We start from the raw sequence: 21344 nt of genomic DNA, 5'->3' as shown, positions 1-21344 counted from the left end.
CATGTGCTTTGGATCAGAAGGGCCGCAGAGTCCTCCCGGAGGAATCAGAGATCAGCTGCGCCAAGTCTCTGAGGCTGGAACCAGCTTGGCTTGCTGGATGAACTGGGAAAAAGAGGTGGGGTGCGGGGGAGGGGTGGGGGGCAGCGGGAGAGTGGCGGGAAGTGAGGGCAAACAGGTAGGGGAGGGTAGACTAGCAAGGCCATAGGCACCTTCTGGAGCAAGGTGGGGGTGAGCATAATTTGATGTGCAATTTTTAGATCATAAAACGCTGCCCCGTGGATGGGAGCGAGTGGAGCGGAGGGAGACCGATGACCAGCTAGTAGTTATTTTTCAAGCACCCAGGAATAAAGTGCGGGTTTGGATCTGAGTGGTGGTGAGGTTGAAGTGGAGGAGTCCAAATTGAATGCGGAGCTGTACGGTGAGGTGGGGGAGGGTTAGGACCGGCAACAGTAAGTAATTAAGCTGTTGCAGAGTGAGGTTGTGCCAAGTTTAGTAGGAAATACAGTTGGAAATACAGGCAGGGGTCCTGCCTATCAGGGAGGCCCCGTGTGCCAAGCAAGGACCTGGGCCAAAGCAAACGAGGTCTGTGCGCCAGCGGCGGCAGGCGGGCTTGCACTTAAGTGAGCTGGGGGTAGGCGTCCAGCCTGTTGGACAAGTTCGAATCCTGGATCTGCTGGCTGCCGACTGTGTGACTCGAGCTCGCCGTCCCTGTTTCCTCACCCCTGGGTGACCGCGCACGCTTAATCGGCTCAGACAGGTACAGCCCCTGGGATGCGGTCAATGCTTACGAGAGGTTGCCTGTTAAGTGTCTGAAATATTACTATGATTCGAAGTCAAGACAAGCCTCGTCTTCCACGCCAGCGGGAAGGAGAAGGAAGCGCTCAGCATTGGGAGCTTCACCCGGTCCCTGTCGGTCCCGCGCCCCGCCCCTCGCTCTCGTAGGTGCCGGCGCTCCGCCCCCCGACCCCGTGCCCCGCCCTAGTCGGTCCCGGCACCCCGCCCCCGCCTCCGCCTCCGGCGCCCCGCAGCCCAGCCTCACGTCACGTCGGCCCAGCAGGCCTCGCGCATCGCCCGGCGGCGTCCGCGCACGCGCGGTTCCGAGCCGGACTCTACGCCGGGTCTTGGCGCGGATCGCGTCCCGGGGCGGCGCACGCACACCTGGGCGGGGCGCGGGGCGCGGGCCGCTCTGCGTCCGAAGCGGCTCCGACGCCGTCGCTGGGACCAAGATGGACCTCCCGGCGCTGCTCCCCGCCCCGACTGCGCGCGGAGGGCAACATGGCGGCGGCCCCGGCCCGCTCCGCCGAGCCCCAGCGCCGCTCGGCCCGAGCCCCGCGCGCCGCCGCCTGCTACTGGTGCGGGGCCCTGAAGATGGCGGGCCCGGGGCGCGGCCCGGGGAGGCCTCCGGGCCGAGCCCGCCGCCCGCCGAGGACGACAGCGACGGCGACTCTTTCTTGGTGCTGCTGGAAGTGCCGCACGGCGGCGGCGCCGCCGAGGCTGCCGGATCACAGGAGGCCGAGCCTGGCTCCCGTGCCAACCTGGCGAGCCGCCCCGAGCAGGGCCCCAGCGGCCCGGCCGCCGCCCCCGGCCCTGGCGTAGCCCCGGCGGGCGCCGTCACCATCAGCAGCCAAGACCTGCTGGTGCGCCTCGACCGCGGCGTCCTCGCGCTGTCTGCGCCTCCCGGCCCCGCAGCCGCGGGCGCCGCCGCTCCCCGCCGCGCGCCCCAGGTCTCCGGCCCCAGCACGCCTGGCTACCGCTGCCCCGAGCCGCAGTGCGCGCTGGCCTTCGCCAAGAAGCACCAGCTCAAGGTGCACCTGCTCACGCACGGCGGCGGTCAGGGCCGGCGGCCCTTCAAGTGCCCGCTGGAGGGCTGCGGCTGGGCCTTCACAACGTCATACAAGCTCAAGCGGCACCTGCAGTCGCACGACAAGCTGCGGCCCTTCGGTTGTCCAGTGGGCGGCTGTGGCAAGAAGTTCACTACGGTCTATAACCTCAAGGCGCACATGAAGGGCCACGAGCAGGAGAGCCTGTTCAAGTGCGAGGTGTGCGCCGAGCGCTTCCCCACGCACGCCAAGCTCAGCTCCCACCAGCGCAGCCACTTCGAGCCCGAGCGCCCTTACAAGTGTGACTTTCCCGGTAACCGCGCGCTCGGGGGCGGGCGGGCCGCGCGGTGTTGCAGGCAGGTCCGGGGTGCCACGTCCGCCCCACAGAGGGGCCTGCCAGACCTTAGCAAGCCGGGGACGCAGGCTCTTCGGGATTTGTGTTCTAGTTCCTTCCATGTCATTCGATTTGAGATCTTGGCCCTGCCCTGCCGCAGGGATTCCGATGGCAGGGAGCGCAGATCACCACAGCTGCGCTTCCCAAAGGTGGCGGCAACAGATATCCTTAACCTGCTTGCGCTTGATGAAAGCGGCAGCGCATCTTCACAGAGTGGCACGGAGCTATGTGTCAGGTCTTTATTTTCCTCAGTCTCGTCATTTATTTACGGGGTGCACACTCCGTGCTGGAGGAGCAGAGATGAATGTGGCCAGATTCAGGACCTTAACACGCTAGGAGGATAGCCACAGGTGTGCGCACATCGTGGCTTTTTTTGCCTTTTGCACTTTGATTTCCGTTGAACCTCACAGTTTTGTGAGGTTTTAAAAATTAGCCGTCTGTGAAGGTTAAAAACTGTCCTCTTTTACAGATGAAGAGACAGAGGCCGAGCCTTGTGGATAAAGTCCACTGCTGGTGGCTGGGCGCGATGGCTCACGCCTGTAATCCCAGCACTTTGGGAGGCCGAGGCGGGCAGATTACGAGGTCAGGAGATCGAGACCATCCTGGCTAACACGGTGAAACCCCGTCTCTATTAAAACTACAAAAAATTAGCCGGGCGTGGTGGCTGGCGCCTGTAGTCCCAGCTACTCGGGAGGCTGAGGCAGGAGAATGGTGTGAACCCCAGAGACGGAGCTTGCAGTGAGCCGAGATCGCGCCACTGCATTCCAGCCTGGGCGACAGAGCGAGACTCCGTCTCAAAAAAAAAAAAAAAGTTCACTGCTGGTTCTTTCTCCACTGTGTTGACCTGCAGTTGTTGGGAATGTAGTACTCCAACACAGTGAGTTCTTCACCAGGATGGGCAGCTTTTCCTGCTTTCACAGGGACAGGGTTCCTCCAGAAGGGCAAGAAAGGATTCCTGCCTGGAAAGGCAGAAGAATGGGGTCGGCTGGATGGCAGAGCCCAGGTGGGGATTGTGGTCTGTGGTGAGGGCCCAGGAGGAAGGACCGGTCATTCAAACAGAAACTGGAATGTGTGCCTAGCATGCCCCTAACCTGTATATGCACACGGCTCTCCTTATAATGTCCTCAAACAAGAATTTTGAAAGGATGAGATGAGAATTATGAACGGGTTTTATTATTTTTTTCCCTCGCATATGCCTGTGGACTGTGTTGTGCATTCCTCTTCAGAGAGAAGGTGGCTTGAGGCCACTAGCTCAAAGCCTTTTTCAGTCATACTCTTGGGAATCTGATGGTGGCTGTAGACCGTTTCCCTGCTAAAAGAGTATCATTCTGTGTATGACACTGGGAAGGTCAGGGATCCCACCTGCTTCCAGGCATGAGGTCCCTTGAGGGTTTTGTGTGGGCTGATCCATGAGGCTTCTTGTGTTGAGATGAAATTAGATGGTTAGATGAGATTAGATGGTTAGAAGCAGGAGCAGGACCAGTGAAGCATCATCAAAGGGCCCAGACTGAGTTTTCTGAAGGCCTGAGCCAGGGAGTGGGAATGATGAGGGTCTCTAGCAGGTGAGATTGCAGAGGGAGAACCAAAGGATGTAATTATCTATGGGTGTGTGGGGTGTTCTTGCCAAGGCAGAGAGAGTCTGTGTTCAGATTTACATGACCAAGTGTGTGAACACACCAAAGCCCAAAATACCCTGGGGGTATTTTGGGACCAGATTGAGGCCAAAGATCAGCATTTCTGGGTTAGATGTTGCTGGGGAAAGTAGGGTTCTTTGGGCTGATACTTTTGGACAGTGCTATGCCATGTACATCTGTGTGGCAGTTCATAGGCATGATGGTATCTCGTTAAAGGCTCCAAGAAGAGCTGCAGCAAAGACCCCTGTTAAACATCCTGCAGCCTCGTATTTTCCACCTTGTTGGAGCCCTGAATATTTCTGTCGGAGAAGCATTGCTGTGGAATTGTTGAGGCTTAGCTGCTTTGGCCGGGGGTTAGGATTGAGGTGAAGATTACAAAGCAGGGAACCTAAGGAAATGGCAAAAGGAAAAAGAATCCAAATAGCAAGGGACAGGGCTGGCAGTTGGAGGGTGTCAGGTAGGAGATTTGGATATGTAGAGGATGCAGCATCACCCCCAAGGGGTGAAAAATCCTGGCTAGTAGGATGATTTGTAGCCTTTCAAAGATCAACCCTACCAGAGAAAATCTTGTTCCTTAGTATTTGATTTCTCTCATAGGGTTCTTGGGTCTCAGCCTGTGTGCAGGATCAGTGCTCCGGAGCCGGCCAGTAGATGGCTGTGAACGGAGAACTTTCTCTTTATCGGTTTGCTTCATCTCCAAGTCATGTTGCAACAGGTGGCCGGCGTGTGCCTATTGGCTGCCATTAGCTGCCTTCCTGTGGTGATCACAAAGCCAAGCATTAATGGTCATCCCTTTTTAGAGAGTGCTTCTGAGTCATGTTTTCCCTTGTCTGCTTCAGTGTGAACAGTGTCTGGTGGGTGTGACTAGCATTAGCTATGTTGTATAATTTTCGCCACACTTTGAGCAGGGTTTGTGTTTTCCTTGTTCAGGCTGTGAGAAGACATTTATCACAGTGAGTGCCCTGTTTTCCCATAACCGAGCCCACTTCAGGGAACAAGAGCTCTTTTCCTGCTCCTTTCCTGGGTGCAGCAAGCAGTATGATAAAGCCTGTCGGCTGAAAATTCACCTGCGGAGCCATACAGGTAATGAGCTAGGGAACGCACAGCATTTGGACCCAAGATTGTCTTCATCGTAGCTGTTGGAGTTGTAAATTTTATGCTGTATAATTTTTTTCTTTTATAAGGTGAAAGACCATTTATTTGTGACTCTGACAGCTGTGGCTGGACCTTCACCAGCATGTCCAAACTTCTAAGGCACAGAAGGTAATCCTTACATTTTGTTTGCATTATCAGATTTGAAAATGAGTGGTTTGTCAGCAGCAGAAACCAATGAATGAAATATCTGTAGACATTTTTTAAGTTGTAAAAAAAGGAGCTCAGTGTTGATGATTTGGAAAATTCAGAAAACTGTAAAAAGAAAATTGCTCAGAATCTCATCACCTGAAGACAGTTTTTTCTATGTGTACTTTTTTTCAAAAAAACTTAATTGGCATACTCTGTTCTTAAAAAAAAAAAATTCCAGTTTTTTTTTTTTTAACTTAACATTGTAGAATAAGCTTTCTTCATGTAATTACAAGTTTTCATGATGGTAATGACAACCCTGGAGACTGTGTCCAGGTGACACTCAGCACTTTACATGTGTGTCTTCTACCTTCCCAACAACCTCAAAGCTAACGTTCTTATTCTCCCTGTTTTACAGTGAGACTAGGAGAGATTCGATAGTTTTTCTGTACTTGCACAGCTGGGCTCTGAGGATTTAATATAAAAATGTCACTTAGGAAAAGACACAGTCTTTACAAGTTGGCTTAAGAGAGTCCTTTTGGCATTGCAGCTGATGGTCTGTGCACATTTCTCATGGTCCTCTGTCGCTCGGAAAGCTTGTTGATCATGGGGGTTTCTAAACAATAGAAACACCTTCATCAATACATTTGGGACTCCACTGTTCTTAGATTAGCTTATATTAGATTGAAGTAGCATTAATTGTTTGATGTGTGACTCTGGGGTCCGCTTAGTCATTAAAGTAGAATATTTATGAGGTAGCTAAATTGCAAATCTGCTCACATGGATTAAAGACAGAATTAAGATTTTCCGAAATGTACTGATCATTTTTGTAAATGCAAAGTTTGTATTTTGGTATATTTTGTAGAATTTTAAAGAATCATGGTGAGTTGTGTGAGGAATCACAGCTCCTTTATTTTTCTGTCTGGCAGGAAACATGACGATGACCGGAGGTTTACCTGCCCTGTCGAAGGCTGTGGAAAATCATTCACCAGAGCAGAGCATCTGAAAGGCCACAGCATAACCCACCTAGGCACAAAGCCGTTCGAGTGTCCTGTGGAAGGTAGATTTTAAAACATTGCTTTGAGCAGTAAACTAAGTACCATGCCAACATTTATCTTGTTAAGTTTCCATTGTTTAAAGGTAAATGTTAGCTGCTTAAAGACTGACTCAATATAAGTTGCAGCATTATGTTTACTTACCTCATTGAGTTAATTGTACTATTTTGGGAGCAGTGACTTGAGAATCAGATGCAGTTTGACTCATGGCCCTGATCCTCACTAGATATGTGGCTCTAGTTAAGTTACCTGTTTAATTTGGTGGTCGTGAGGATTAGGTGAAATGTGGAAAATGCCTGTTTATCCATCTGGCATGGAGCTCGGACTCAGTAAATGGTAGGTACTTTTGAGATCACGTTTGAATTGTCGCTCCAATCATTTTGTAATTGGAGAGCAATAAAGCTAGACTGACTTTTTTTTTTGTTTAATTTTTGAGACAGTCTTGCTCTGTCACCCAGGGTGGAGTGCAATGGCGCGATCTTGGCTCATTGCAACCTCTGCCTCCCAGGTTTAAGCAATTCTCATGCCTCAGCCTCCTGAGTAGCTGGGACCACAGGCATGCGCCACCACGCTTGGCTGATTTTTATGTTTTTAGTAGAGACAGGGTTTCACCATGTTGGCCAGGCTGGTCTCAAACTCCTGACGTCAAGTGATCCACCCATTTTGGCCTCTCAGAGTGCTGGGATTACAGGTGTGAGCCACCACACCCAACCTGACTTTTTAAAAGGGATAGTAGAGTGGTTTTTTCCTTTAAAACAACTGAAGGCTCAGTTCATTTGCCAGAAATTGGCTGCGTGACCTGTGCGTGACTTGTGCGTGCTGGCCCTACTCTAGTTCTGCAGGTGCACTGGGAGGCAGTGAGCCAGGGCACGTCGGGTGGTCATGGATTCAAAGTCTGGTTCTACCGCTCCCTAAAGTGGTGGCCTCAGGCAAGCTGCTTCTCTGGGCCTTGGTTTCCTTATCTGGAAGAGAGAATAATAAAGACCCATTTAAAGCTGAGCCTAGCTCTTAGAACGTAATAAACATATATGCAAGTGGTGTAACTGAGAAACAGTTCCTCTTTCCGTCAGAGTTTCAGCTGGAGGTGCAGACAGGGGAACAGGTAACATGTAGGGTGCTGCAGGGGCACAGAGAGTTTCCCCAGACCGGGGTGAGAACAGCCTCGCAGTCAGCTGAAGAAGGGGGAAGAGCACCAGACACGTGCGTGTGGGTGTTGGAGACGGAGTGGCCTGGGAGAGCCTCTCAGGGCCAGGAGTGGCAGGCTTGAGTGCTTGGGTGAGCGTATGATGTGATCATGTTTGAGGTGTGGCTTAGTCTGGCTTCAGGACTGAAAGCAGCCAGGGGTGTGGGGAGGTGGGATGGCCTGGATGGGGGCCTTAACAGTGGGAAAAGAGAAAGGGGCATCAATAGCAGAGGTGGGAGTTAGAAGTCACAGTATATGGTGATGGATTTGGATTTTAGTTGATGTCAGTGTGTCAGCTGAGTGGATTTGGAGGAAGCAGAGTTTTGTTTGGACATGTTGTGTTTTTGGTAGCTTTGTGCATCTAATGCGCAGAGGGCAGGGGATGTGCCACTGGTGCTGGGGAGAGCAGGCCAAGCAGGGAGCGAAGCAGACAGCACCCGAATCATCATTTAAGCCACAAAAGTGGATGAAATTCTCGAAGAGGAGTATAAATGGAGGAGAGTCAGGGTAGTGTAGTTGATCAAAAGCCTTAATTCTGGAGTCAGACTGTCTGGATTCGAGTCCCAGGTTTGCCACGTAAGTAGGTCTGGGACCGCGGACAAACACTTGAAGCTCTCTGTGCCTCTTCCTCATCTGTAAAGTGAATAAAACCTCCCAGGGTTGTTGAGAAGGCTGGATTGGTTACTAAGTTTAGTGCATATGGAAAACATCGGTATATATGTCAGTTATGGTCGTTGTTATGATTGCTGTTAGATTTTCTTAAAAAGGACCTAGGACAGAGCCCTGGGGCTGCCCCAGATTCTGGTGGAGTGGCTCAGACGGATACTGGCAGGACCAGCAAGAGCACAGTGGGGGTGGTGCTGAGGTGAGAGGGGATGTGTGGAAGTGGGGGTCACCTGGAGTGCTAGGGTGAGCCAGGACCAGGGAACACATGCCTCGGTGCCACCTGCGGGGTTGTCTTGGTGTGTTGATGGGTGAGGTTCCTTGGGTCACTCAGGCCCTGTTCCGGTGCCCTGAGAGGTGGCCTGAGTGGGAGACGGGGATGGTTTGTGCTGACACTTCTGCCAGAGGTGACTGGGGAAAGGGGAGAGGTGGGAGTTGGCCGTGGAGGACAGGGCATTTGTTTCTGTAGAGCTCTGTTTCTTCCAGCAAGTCTAGGTGTTGTGCTGGGAGAGAAAGGGGGCACTCCCTACGTGGTGTATGGGCAGCACGTGGAGTTGGAGTTGGAGCTGGTGGGAGGAGCCCAGAACCTCTTCTCAGCTGGACTGAGAGTTGATCATTCTTGGGGTTGGGCAATAGTTGGGGCTGATGACACCATTTTTTCCACTTTGGTAGATGTTTGAACTGTTCTGTAATAAAAAGTAGAAGGCAAAACTACCTTTTTCATAGTAACAGGAGGAGGAGGAAAGGACAAGGCCACAGACCAGAAGTATGTCTGAGGGCAGGTGTTGGGTGGCATCCGTTGTGGCCTTGGGGCTATGTGTGCTGGGGCCTGTGTCTCGTGTTACTGAGCCTCGTGCTTGCCTGGCCGTCCATGTGAGCGCGTCACTGTCCTCTGAATGCAGCTTTGCAGACAGGTGTGTCAGTGATGGCTGCTTCTGCCTCTCCCTGGTTGCAGCTTGGATTTGTAAAGAATGGACACAGATCTCAATATACGGGCAGAATTTGGAAAAGCCAGCAGTTAGTACACATGGAGAAATGATTACATTCCTGGTTGTCGCAGGAAATACAAACCAAAATGAAATATATTTTTTGCCTATGGAATTAGCAAATACTTTAAAAAATGGAAACCCAGTGCTGGCAAGAGTGTGCAAGGGTCCTGTTGTAGTGTGGCCCTGCCATCAGGAAGGCATTTGACAGAAGATGTGCTCAGAGCCTCTGCTCTGTGTCCTGTCTCTAGAAATCCATGCTCAGGACCCCCAGCTGGGAAAGGGGGTTCCAGGGTACCCTGTGTACCGTGGTGAGCAGGGCATGTGGAGGAAACTGTGCGCTTACAGGGCAGGCCTGGGCCGTCGGACTGTCTCCTGTGTTTCCCAGATGGTCTTGATGAGCCTGACCTGGAAACGAGTTTGCAGCTGTGTTAGAAAATGAAAAATGTAGTTGAAAACTACATTCACAGGCATCCAAGGCCCTTACTCATCTGGCCGTATCCTATCTTCATAGGCTCTTTCCTTAAAATATCCCTCCTCCAGGCGCTGGCCTCTGGCAGTACCGCCCCACTGTCTTGAGAAGGTGCCGCGAGTGCATCGTTGCTCGCTCCACTTGCTTAGGCCCGTGCAGAGGCTCTGTAGGCAGGTATGGCTTTATTGGGCCTTCAGCACCCCTGTGAGGTAGATGTCACTCCCGTTTCACAGAACAGAAAAAGGAGGCCTGCAAAAGGTAAATAATTTTGTCTAAGGCCACACTGCTGGTAAGAGGCTGAACTGGAACCCAGGCTGGGGTGCCTGCACTGCTGCCCTTCATGCCCCCATGCCTTGGCTGGGCGGCTCCTGCGGCAAGAGCACCATCTGCTCTGCTGCAGGGTGGCCCAGTCACCTCAAATGCTGCATACTCCTGAGACCACTCTTCTGCCTTCTCGGGAGGTGTGTGGTTTCCTCTGCTGCTCGCATGCTTCAGTGTTGGCACTGACTTCGTTCTGCCCTTTGTTGCAGCAACTGGCTGTTCTACTTGCCCCTACCAGGTCACAGGCCTCTGACCGCCAAGCGCTCCATGTCTCCTTCCTGTGTCCATATGGGGAAGAGCTCCAGCGTAGTGGAAAGCCAGGGCACGGAGGGGAAGTGACTGTAACTTTGAATGTGTCTTGTTTTTCCTCTGATGCCTGTGTGCAGATCAGAGACATAAGTGGATTGGGAGTGGAAGCAAGGAGATGCCAGCTCTGGGCTCCAGGACACCCGCTCAGTCTCCCTGGGCATCCAGTGTCTCAGTGGGAAAGTGAAAGGACTGGCTTTGGTGATCTGTCGAGATAGTTTCCAGCTCTAAATGTCATCCTAGGATTACATTTTTTAGGTAATAGCTTAATCGAGATGACTAGAATAAATTGTTTGCAACTGAATATTTAAGCAGTTAATACTTAATTTGACTTAATCTTCCCAACATCTCCATGTAGTGGGTAAAGAAACAGGCACAGAGGTTGCTTAGGCATAGCTGAGGTAGGACTTCAAATCTCCCTACGGGTTTCACTGTATCTCTTGCTTTTTAAAAATAGTTTGCTTTTGACTTGAATTGCTTGTGATGCTACTCCTAGAGATATTTGGTCTCTGTCCTTGCCAGTAGCCAGGGTGCAAAATGCAGGTCTGGTGGTTCTGATCTGATGAGGAAGTGTCACTTGTTCCTGGTTGCTTGGTGATCCTCAGGTTTCACACTCATTACTCTTTTTGTTCCAGGATGTTGCGCGAGGTTCTCTGCTCGTAGCAGTCTGTACATTCACTCTAAGAAACACGTGCAGGATGTGGGTGCTCCGAAAAGCCGTTGCCCAGTCTCTACCTGCAACAGACTCTTCACCTCCAAGCACAGCATGAAGGCGCACATGGTCAGACAGCACAGCCGGCGCCAAGGTCTGCACTTTCTACGGCCCCCGTGGGGAGCTGCTTCCCTGTGAGAAACGGGAACAGTGCCAGTGCCGTCTGTTCCTTCTTCACCTCTTGGAAGGCGTCGGGCAGTGGGGTTGTGGGCGTGGCTGCCAGGCCAAGTGGCCTCTTTTGCACTCTCTGCCACTTTCTTGCCTTTGATCCTCTAATCCCTCCCATGTCTTTTGTTTTTTGAGACAGGGTCCCTCTCTGTCACCCAGACTGGAGTGCAGTGGTGTGATCATGGCTCACTGCAACCTCAGGCTCCTGCTCAAGTGATCCTCCCACCTCAGTCTCCAGGGTAGCTGAGCCCACAGGCATCCACCACCATGCCCAGCTAATTTTTGCATTTTTTATAGAGACAGGGTTTCACTATGTTGCTCAGGCTGGTTTTGAACTGCTGGGCTTAAGCAGTCTGCCCACCTCAGCCTCCCAAAGTGCTGGGATTACAGGCATGAGCCACCATGCCCGGCCCCTCCCATGTCTTTGAAATGCTTTCCTGAAAGAATGTTTCACTTTGTTGACTTTCCCTAGCATATGTCCCCTAAGCCTGTGTCTCTCACTGGGACTTTTGTCCTGAATTCTGAACCTGCCCCTACTGCGTTTCCATCTGCCTCAGCTATTCTCTCTCCAAGTAACAAAGGCCAGAGCAGAGTTGTGTTTCAGGAGTGGACTGGGAGTAGCGAGGGCTGGAGAGGGCGGGGTTAGAGAGGAAAGTGACGGTGGCCTGGTGACCTGTGAGGGGAATGCTGAGTGTGTGAGTGCCTGGTCATTGGGCAGCTTTGCAGCATGGGACTAGGAAACCTACCCCACTAGGCCTTCTCCACAGTCCAGGATGCAGAAGTGCCTGGCAGCTGTGGTGGCGGCCCCTCTGGGGAGCACGCCCATGTGCCCTGCTCTCTGGGGCCTGGTGCGGTTGTCGCTCTTCACCAGGCCTGGCTGATGGTATCCTAGCTAGCCCTAGAGTTACTTCTGCTGCTCAGTCCGTGGAGGCTGTGTGTGTCACCAACTGGGTCCTCACGTCTCCTGTGTGACCAGCAGTACCACAGCAGAGCACCGGCCTTGGGGCGCAGCTGCGTCACAGCTGCTGCGTTGGCAGGGGACAGGCCTCCATGCCTCGCACAGTGTTTGATGAGGGGTTGGGCTCAGGGCAGTTCTGTGGCCTTTGCTTTCTTGTGATCCTATTTAGAAGTGGTCATGAAGCCCCTCCTTGGGATCTTGGACACTGATCTTTCACAGTTTACAGCAGTTGCTGTTCAGCTTTATATTTAAATAAATTGCCCTTCTGGCTTCAGTAGTGTCTTGAGGACACGGAATGTGTGTGCCACCTGATTCATGTTGGAGGGTGTCACCTTTGCTCACAGAGGCCCACATGACCAGGCCCCCTTTCTCTGAGGGCTCTGTGAGACTACATCACTTAGGTCTCTCCCCTGTTCGGCCGTTCCCTCTCATGGCACACTTCCCCTTTCCTGACCTGGCCAATTGAGAAGTCTGCAGAGGCCCAGTGTTATACTAGATGCACTTTCCTTAAACTCTAGTGGGATGTGAGACCCTCTTCTGTAGCAGCCTGTGTATCTCAGGATTGAATTTCCTGTGCGACAATGACTTATTTGTGTGTCATCCCCCTGCCAGCTGTCAGGGGTAGAAGACCAGGTGTCACCCTTTCGTCTAGTGAAAAACAGGCACTCGAGAACACCCAGTTACCGTGGGATTATGTCACGCCCTCAGTGGGTTGTTTCAGTCCCCCTAACGGTGGTCCTGGGAGTGGTTCCTCACTGCTTTGTCACTGATGAAACCAAGATAGAAAGGACTTGCCAGGGTCACACCTGCAAGAAGGGCTGGGGCTGGGCTTTGAACTGTGGTGATCGTGACTGTTTTGCCAGACGCTCTGCTATCTAATGTTTACTTAGTGATTGTGTTAATATCTGGCCCTTGTACATGTCTGGTGTCTGGTGGTAAATGTTTATAGAATTAGTAAAGTGCTAAGTAGGAAATTTATTAATAAATGGGTATCATTTGCACTGAGATTATTCATGATCTCTTCACAGGGAGCTGAGGCCTCGAGAGTCAAGGGAATTTTTAGAAAGTTTGAAAAACTGACAGTTTTCCATTTTTAATTTCTCCAAAGGATCACTACCATTTTCTTTCACAATGCTTCATTGGTACTAAGGGATATTTATTGAAGAAGTGATACTATATTGATGCTTTTTTTTTAATCTTTGAAGTAATATGACAAGAGGATACATTCTGAATTTGATTTTCTTTTTGTCTAGAATAGATTTCTTTTGTAGATTTGCATTATTAAAAATATAAAATATAATAGACACTCTGGCCAGGTGTTCACAGCCTGCAGGTATGAGCTTGGGATCAGTAACAGCTGGCATGGGAGAAATAGGATCAGAGAACCGAGAGCAGCTTTTTCTCTGGGCCAGGCGCTGGCACAGTCAGGAAGCTGCTGGGGACAGTCCTATGGAAAGGGTGACATCAAGTCCTTATTTGGTTCTTTTGCCCAAATTAATTATGCTCCCATTTTACTGTTTGCTTGATTCTGGAAGCATCCTGTGATTTGGTATAATTGGCATGTACTTGTATACAAACCCTAAACTTGCCTATGCATTAAAATTTTTTGGAAGTCATTATTCCCCCAAAGGTATGCTGATTATTTAAATTACGTAGTTGAGTAACAAATAATCAAATATTTAAAGAGTATTATGACCAGAAATTAAGACTCCAGATGAAGAAGGGCCTGTTAGAATCATTACATGCTGCAGGCGTGGTGGCTCATGCCTGTAATCCCAGCATTTTGGGAGGCCCAGGTGGGCGGATCACGAGGTCAGGAGATCGAGACCATCCTGGCTAATGCGGTGAAACCCCATCTCTACTAAAAATACAAAAAAATTAGCCGGGCGTAGTGGCGGGTGCCTGTAGTCCCAGCTACTCGGGAAGCTGAGGCAGGAGAACGGCGTGAACCCGGGAGGCGGAGCTTGCAGTGAGCCGAGATCGCGCCACTACACTCCAGCCTGGGTGACAGAGCGAGACTCCTTCTCAAAAAAAATAAATAAATAATTACTTGCTGCATCAGGGCTGGGCACTGTGCTGGGGGCTGAGGGCACAGTGGTGGTCAGATGGCTCTCCACCCTCAGGAGGCTTGCAGTCCTGGTGGGGAAATGTGAGGCTGGAGATGCAGTGGTAGGGGAGGCTGTGGGAGGGAAAGCCCATCAGGAAAAGCTCCGTCTAGGGGGCCCCCAGCATGCCTGGAGGTCTTGTGCATCTGCCTAGAGCTGAAGCTTTGGGTCTGTCCTGGCTTTGCCAGGCAGCCAGTTTTATTTCCTTTGTTCACCCCTATATGGCTCCAGTGGGTTTTGGGGTGGCAGCTAGTTGTGGAGTGGAGCACAGAGTTTGGCAAACATGAGCTGACAAGCTGATTCTGAAAATATCCTCAGAGCACAGGCCAGCTAGCAACTGGCAGCTGAGGACGATGTGCCGTGGAAAGGTTCAGTCCTCTCGGGCAGCTCCTGTGGCATCTAGAGGGGAGAGGGTGCAGGCTTTGAAGCCAGAAAGACATGGATGCAAGTCTTACTTTGCTTCTTGCTGTTACCAGTTGGCCTGACCTTAGAAAGTGTTATTTAATCTCTCTCCAGTTGTTTCCCCTGGAGAAAGCCCTGTCAGCCTGAGGATCCAAGACGCGTACGTAAAGTGTCTGATGTCAGCCAGTGTCCCTTCCTGTCCCTTCCTGGGGTGTGTGTCAGTTGCCCTGAGCGACCGGCCATGGGACTCTGTCGTAATAACCAAGCTTCAGGGTGTGGGAAGAGGAAAGTCAGTGCTTCCTTGGGGCATCACTCGGTAACATCATGGGCATAAACAAAAGTACTCAGTCTTCAAGGTCATAAAGTAACCAGAGTGTATTCCTTCTTTTTTCAGATCTCTTACCTCAGCTAGAAGCTCCGAGTTCTCTTACTCCCAGCAGTGAACTCAGCAGCCCAGGCCAAAGTGAGCTCACTAACATGGATCTTGCTGCACTCTTCTCTGACACACCTGCCAATGCTAGTGGTTCTGCAGGTGGGTCGGACGAGGCTCTGAACTCCGGAATCCTGACTATTGACGTCACTTCTGTGAGCTCCTCTCTGGGAGGGAACCTCCCTGCTAATAATAGCTCCCTAGGGCCGATGGAACCCCTGGTCCTGGTGGCCCACAGTGATATTCCCCCGAGCCTGGACAGCCCTCTGGTTCTCGGGACAGCAGCCACGGTTCTGCAGCAGGGCAGCTTCAGTGTGGATGACGTGCAGACTGTGAGTGCAGGAGCATTAGGCTGTCTGGTGGCTCTGCCCATGAAGAACTTGAGTGACGACCCACTGGCTTTGACCTCCAATAGTAACTTAGCACATATCACCACACCGACCTCTTCAAGCACCCCCCGAGAAAATGCCAGTGTCCCAGAACTGCTGGCTCCAATCAAGGTGGAGCCGGACTCGCCTTCTCGCCCAGGAGCAGTTGGGCAGCAGGAAGGAAGCCATGGGCTGCCCCAGTCCACGTTGTCCAGCCCAACAGAGCGGCACGGTGCCCAGGACACAGAGCTCAGTGCAGGCACCGGCAACTTCTATTTGGTATGAAGCACTCTATTCAGTCACCACCATATAGGTCACTTCTCTCGTACTCGGTCTTGAGGATATTCTGGATTAATCCTTTCTATGCAGACGTTTCTGGTTTACAAAAGGACGCAGCCCTGGACTACAAGTCTGGAACTGACAAGTTCTTATGACCTTGACAAATCACCTTAACCCATCTGAGCCTTAAATTCTCATTTATTTCCTGCATAAGGAGATTTGGCTAAATGCTTTCTGAGGTCCTTTGGAGTCCTGTGGCTCCGTGGTAATGTGCTCCTTTCCTTGAAGATTGGGTGTTTTGTAATGTTGAGATACTTTGCCTCTATGCTTCTCAGCTCATGACCAGTCCTAGAAGAGGAGTCGAGACATAAGCCACCTTCAGAGGTTCAATGGAAACTTTAAAACCATACCAAACTCTTTTTTAAAATTAGAATTAACAAGAAAAGAAAAAAAAAGGGTGGGGTTTATGAGCCTTAGTTCTTGGAGGATTATAAGAGTACTTCTCCAGTTTTGAGGCTGGACAGTTAATATACTTTGTATCAATTATACATTTAATATAATTTAATTTAAAATAATTTAAAGATTCTTGGGAGATAGTCTGACTTTCCTGACTCAGATGGGAATGATCAGATAGGGAATTTTTTTTGTGGCACAGGCTAAATTTGATGGTGACATTTATATTGTTGAGAATGTTACATCTTATTTTACCACAACTTTTAAAAAATGTTAAATCTTTTGCAGTAGGATCAGTTGTGAGACACATAGTAGCTGAGGTTCCATGGAGCCAGCTTTCATTTCTTTCAGTCAGAGAGGAGGACGGTCTCTGTCTCTGCATTTCTGGCGTCTTGCTTGTCGGTGGCAAAGCCATGCTTGCCAGCATTCGCTTAGGCAGCCATAGCAGTCGCTAAGTTACAGGTGACTGGGCAGGGATGGGAGGCGGCCACAGGTCAGAGACAAGTGCGCAGTCAGTGCCTGGCGCAAGGACTGTGTGCCTCGGTGCCTTGGGAAATGGAAGCTCCCTGGTACAGCTGTAGCTGTGGGTGGAGGTAGAGAAGCCAGCAAGACCTCGGTCCTAACCCTGTGTTCATTTTCTTGCTAGCTGTGTGACGTTGGGCTACCTCACTTCTCTGAGTACAAATGGTGTGTGGTGAATGGGTCCCAGGTATGCTACGAGCTTTGAGGGCTGCTCTTTTTCTCTTCGTAGCGATAAGTGTTAAACTGTCTTTCTTAGGAAATGTTCACAGACTTGCAACAGCTGATGTCCTCTGAGTACTGTCTGACTCCCTCAGGCAAGTTCCTGAATTCAGTACCATCATTATTATTTTTGTGTAAGACTTTGACAAAGTGTAGCCCCTGCCACCAGAGCGGCCTCTGCAGTGGGTCTCTAAGGTGGGACCTGCCCCGGGCCTGCTGTACACATGTGTGAAACAGCGTGAAAAGTGTCGCGGTAAGGTGACCCTGGGTCACCCAGGCAAGGCTCGGTGTTTGTTTCAGAAAGCAGAGAAGTATGTAATTGATTTTAAAAGTTTCTGTGTAAAATATTTTACTACGTTTTAGACTATGGAGGAATGAACTTTGCTTCTCTGGATAAGAAAGTCACATACATTGTTCCAGCTCCAAGTTTGTTCGGCCCTCGCCACAAGTGGACGTAGCCTTTGGCCCTTTGTGTGCCTTGCTGGTGACTCTGGTTATGGGAGCTCGGATATGTCCCAGAAGCAGGCTTATGGCACTTCTCTAGCTCCCTTGCTACCCTTCCTTTGTGTCTAGATAAGTGACTGACATGCTTTTCTTTGGTCTCAGGAAAGTGGGGGCTCAGCAAGAACTGATTACCGAGCCATTCAACTAGCCAAGGAAAAAAAGCAGAGAGGAGCGGGGAGCAATGCAGGTGAGGCCATGTGTGCTGCAGCCCGGACGAGCAAGGGCCTGAGGGTTCTCTGTCACTGTTACTGGCAGAAGAAACACACAGCAGGTGTTTCTGTGCTCTTGGTTTTACTTTTCTGTTGAGAATACCCTTTTATCAACTCCTTAGTTTTATTTGAACTTAAGGGAAAAAATTAGTAACAAAATTCCCAGCATCAGTATGAACATATTTTATTTGCCTAAACAAGCTTTGTGAAAGTTAAGTGTTTAAACACCAGTGTCAGTTACCTGGAAGGCTACTAAGGTAAATAAGCAAAGCAGGCCAGGTGTCAGGAAAGCAGAGATTGTGCCTGGTGCTGAATGGCCTTGGGGCCTGATCTTGGCATGGCAGAGACCTGGGGACTGCCAGTGTCCCCAGGTACATGTACATGGAGCCAAACTGTGTGTCCTGTGGCATTGTCAGAGTTATGTTGAAAACTTATTTGAAAATATTAGCAACTTACTTGCATTTTTAAAGACCAAACAAGAGCTGATAACCTATGGCCTCAAGCATCTGTCCTTCCTGAAAATGGAATAGTGGGATGTAGTGCTTAATGGAAACTGCTAAATCTTTTTCTAAAAACTAACAGTGGATTTTTAAAATATATTGTTTTTTGTGTATTTCATTTGTCCTTTGTATTTATCTAAAAGGGTTGATATGATTTTATATCTTGCTCTCTATTCCTAATAGTATTATGACTTCTTATTTAAAATAAATAACAATTGCCGATTTTCTGTTAATCAGTTTTCTTAAAGCCAGTGTTTCACTATAATGTTGTATGCATCAGTGTGAATTGTGACTAAGGAAGGGACACCTCAACAGTTCATGAAGTACCAGAATGGAACTTGCAGAGATAAAAGAAGGAAGTGTGGTGGTGAAATTTGTAGAAAGAGTTGACCATATACCAAGTAAAGTTCATGAAGGAAAGCGGATGCCTTTATTGAACCTGGTAGATAATCTTGAAGAAAAAAGAGACAAACATTCAAGTATATAACACGTGTCCTATTTATTACATTGCTTTGGAGTACTATCTATAAAGGAGTTTTGATGTTTTCATTACTGTTTTTGTAAATATTTCAGCATTATCTTTAAAAAGTAAGGACATTGGCCAGGTGCGGTGGCTCATACCTGTAATCCCAGCACTTTGGGAGGCCGAGGCGGGTGGATCACCTGAGGTCAGGAGTTCGAGACCAGCCTGGCCAACGTGGTGAAACACTGTTTCTACTAAAACACAAAAAAATTAGCTAGGCGTGGTGGCACATGTCTGTAATCCTAGCTACTTGGGAGGCTGAGGCAGGAGAATCGCTTGAACCCGGGAGGCGGAGGTTGCAGTGAGCCAAGATTGTGCCACTGCACTCCAGCCTGGGTGACAGAGTGAGACTCCATTTCAAAAAAAGAAAAAAAAAAAAAGGACATTAAAAAAAATTATAGCCACCTACTGTTGCCACTTCTTTAAAAATTAACAGTATTTTCTTAATGTCAGTATCTAGCAAATGTTCAAATTTTCAATTGTCCCAGATGCCTCAAGTATTTTGTGTAACTGTCTGTTGGAATCAGAATCCAGTGGGGTTCATATGTCACTACTGGTTGATACATCATCTCTTGACTCTGTTTGACAGCTGTAGGGTTCTCTGCTATGTCTTGCCTGGTCTTTGTTGAAGAAACTGATTGTTCTTTCGAGTGTGCCAGTCTGGACCTTAATGATCACATCACTGTTTTAATAGGTTCCTTCGTTTTTTTTCGTTTCCTGAAAATTAGTAGTACGTCTAGTGGTTAGGTCTGGTTGGTTGGTAAAACTCTGCTGCAGGTGGGGTGGGCTCTCTCAGGAGGCCCCCAGCCTCTGGTGGCCTGTCTCTGTACTGCTGGCAACCATTGTGACCAGATACTGGATCCACTCATTTCTTAGGGGTTACTCTAAACGGTGGTACTCTAAATCTGTCATTCCTTTCTTACTTATAGCTGGGACATGTCTATAAAGAGCAGCTTCTCATTTTTTTACCCTGAGGTGCAGTTCATGATGTTTGAATCTGTGTGAGTTTCTTAGCATCCTGCAGTGATGGTCAAGAGTATTTTAATGTGCTCATTGGTTTAAATACTTCATACACTTCTAAGGGAAATGGAAACCTGGTACCTGCTAGGTCTCCATGTGTGAGTGCAGCAGGAGAATGTCCTCGTGAGGGTGAGGCTGCTGCCAGTGCCACCCACATCCTTGAAAAGCCCCTCTAGGTGCCTCAGCCAGTGCAGGAAGGCCACCGTCTCTTTTCCAAAACATGCAGGGCACTGGTGTCTTCCCGCGCCCATGGGTCTGCTGTGGTTTTAGACACATATTCCTGCACAGCGCTCCTCTGTGTGTCTCATCACGGCGTTGCATCCTCTGGCGGGGATGCCTTTGCCCGCCTCCCCTCAAAGCAGCATCCTGCATACTCATGCTGTATTTATCACAGCTGAGAGTCACCTGTGGCTGCAGTCCTGGCAGCTGAATGGCAGACTTGATGTGGATGTGACCAGGCTCCCCCAGTGCCCTTTCCTGTTCCAGGCTCCATGTGCATTTAATTGTCACCCCTCCCCGTCTCCTCTGGTCTGGGTGAGGGCCTTGGCCCTCCCTTGTCATGATGGCTTCAAAGAGGGTGGGCCTATCGCTCTGGACTGTCCTCCTTGTGGGCCTGCCTGTTGTCTTCTGGAGATGAGACCTGGGCTGGGTTGCTGGAGACGGGGGTGAGGTGCCCTCCCCACACATCCTCCCTGGGCCATGCTGTCCACATGGCAGGTGTGGTAACCTGGATCACTGGTTAGGGTGGTAGCTGCTAGGTTTCTTCACCATCAACTTCTTGTTTTTCCCTTTGTAATTAACTATCTTGCAGTAGATGGTTTGAGACTGTGTGCGGGGCTTGGGAGTCCCTAAGACCACCTTCACTTCTAATAGCAACTGCAAGCTTGGGGGTCCTCAAGACCACCCTTAGGTAATTCTCTAGAAGGACTCATGGAGCTCACTGATAGCTGTTGTACTCACGGCTAAGGCTTATTGCAGCAAAAGGACACAGATTAAAGCCAACTGAGGGAAAAGGGGCCCAGGCAAGGCAGGGCCCATGAGAGTTCCTAGTGTGATGCTTCAAGTGTCCTCTCATGGAGGTGTGAACAGTGCCAACTTCTCTCAGCATGTGACAGCACACACAGACCATTGCTTCCCAGGGAAGCCCACCTGAGACTCACTGTCTGGAGTTTTGTTGGGTCTCAGTTGTGGGGATTGGCTGGCCTTAGTCTCCAGCCCTCCAGAGGCTGAGCCGGCGCTGTGTGCCCAAAGCCTCCACCACAGGGTTAGCACAGACTGTGGAAGTGGCCCAGGGCACCCAGTTAGACAGACATTCTTACCAGGCAGGACTTTCCAAGGGTCTAGAGATCTCCCAGGAGCTGGGGGCAGAGGCGAGGCCTCTCTGGGTGGGGTTAACCCTTTGCCTTGCACTGCAAGTGCCCTGTTTCTCTTTAAGCTTTGCTCTCATGTAACACTCAGCAGGGGCTTTTGCCTGTGGGGTTTAATGGTGATTTTCCATTTCCCTTATTCTTGTATACTTATTAATTTTGTAAGGAAGAGCTGTCTCTTCTCCCTCAGTTACTTATTCGCAGTATGGATTCAATGATACTGATTTTTTTTTTTTTTTTTTTTTTTTTTGAAATGGAGTCTCGCTCTGTCACCCAGGCTGGAGTGCAGTGGCGCGATCTCAGCTCACTGCAAGCTCCGCCTCCCAGGTTCACGCCATTCTCCTGCCTCAGCCTCCCGAGTAGCTGGGACTACAGGTGTGCGCCGCCATGCCCGGCTAATTTTTTTTTGTATTTTTAGTAGAGATGGGGTTTCACCATGTTAGCCAGGATGGTCTCCATCTCCTGACCTTGTGATCCGCCCGCCTCGGCC

At 50.2% G+C, this 21344-nt stretch overlaps 1 protein-coding gene across 5 annotated transcripts in view; it reads left to right on the top strand.

The window, feature by feature from the left end:
• The first annotated feature begins 1077 nt into the window (after positions 1-1077).
• ZXDC (ZXD family zinc finger C) overlaps positions 1078-21344 on the top strand; it is a 38408-nt gene continuing 18141 nt past the window's right edge. For 2 of the 5 annotated variants that reach the window (XM_054480782.2, XM_063661694.1), the window contains exons 1-8: positions 1087-2133; positions 4779-4931; positions 5033-5111; positions 6059-6189; positions 10751-10921; positions 14855-15537; positions 16637-16699; positions 17338-17422. In XM_054480782.2, coding sequence (XP_054336757.1) covers positions 1227-2133; positions 4779-4931; positions 5033-5111; positions 6059-6189; positions 10751-10921; positions 14855-15537; positions 16637-16699; positions 17338-17422 — 2272 coding nt within the window. In that variant the 5' untranslated portion in view covers positions 1087-1226. Of the gene's footprint in view, positions 2134-4778; positions 4932-5032; positions 5112-6058; positions 6190-10750; positions 10922-14854; positions 15538-16636; positions 16700-17337; positions 17423-21344 lie in introns of all 5 variants that reach the window. The other 3 variants (XM_054480783.2, XM_063661695.1, XM_063661693.1) reach the window with 2 other exon arrangements.

Source organism: Pongo pygmaeus, chromosome 2 (genome assembly GCF_028885625.2).
Source record: "Pongo pygmaeus isolate AG05252 chromosome 2, NHGRI_mPonPyg2-v2.0_pri, whole genome shotgun sequence".
NCBI classification, from domain to species: domain Eukaryota; kingdom Metazoa; phylum Chordata; class Mammalia; order Primates; family Hominidae; genus Pongo; species Pongo pygmaeus.
The sequence above is the reverse complement of the archived record's forward strand: the minus strand, read 5'-3'. Positions and strand labels throughout refer to the sequence as shown.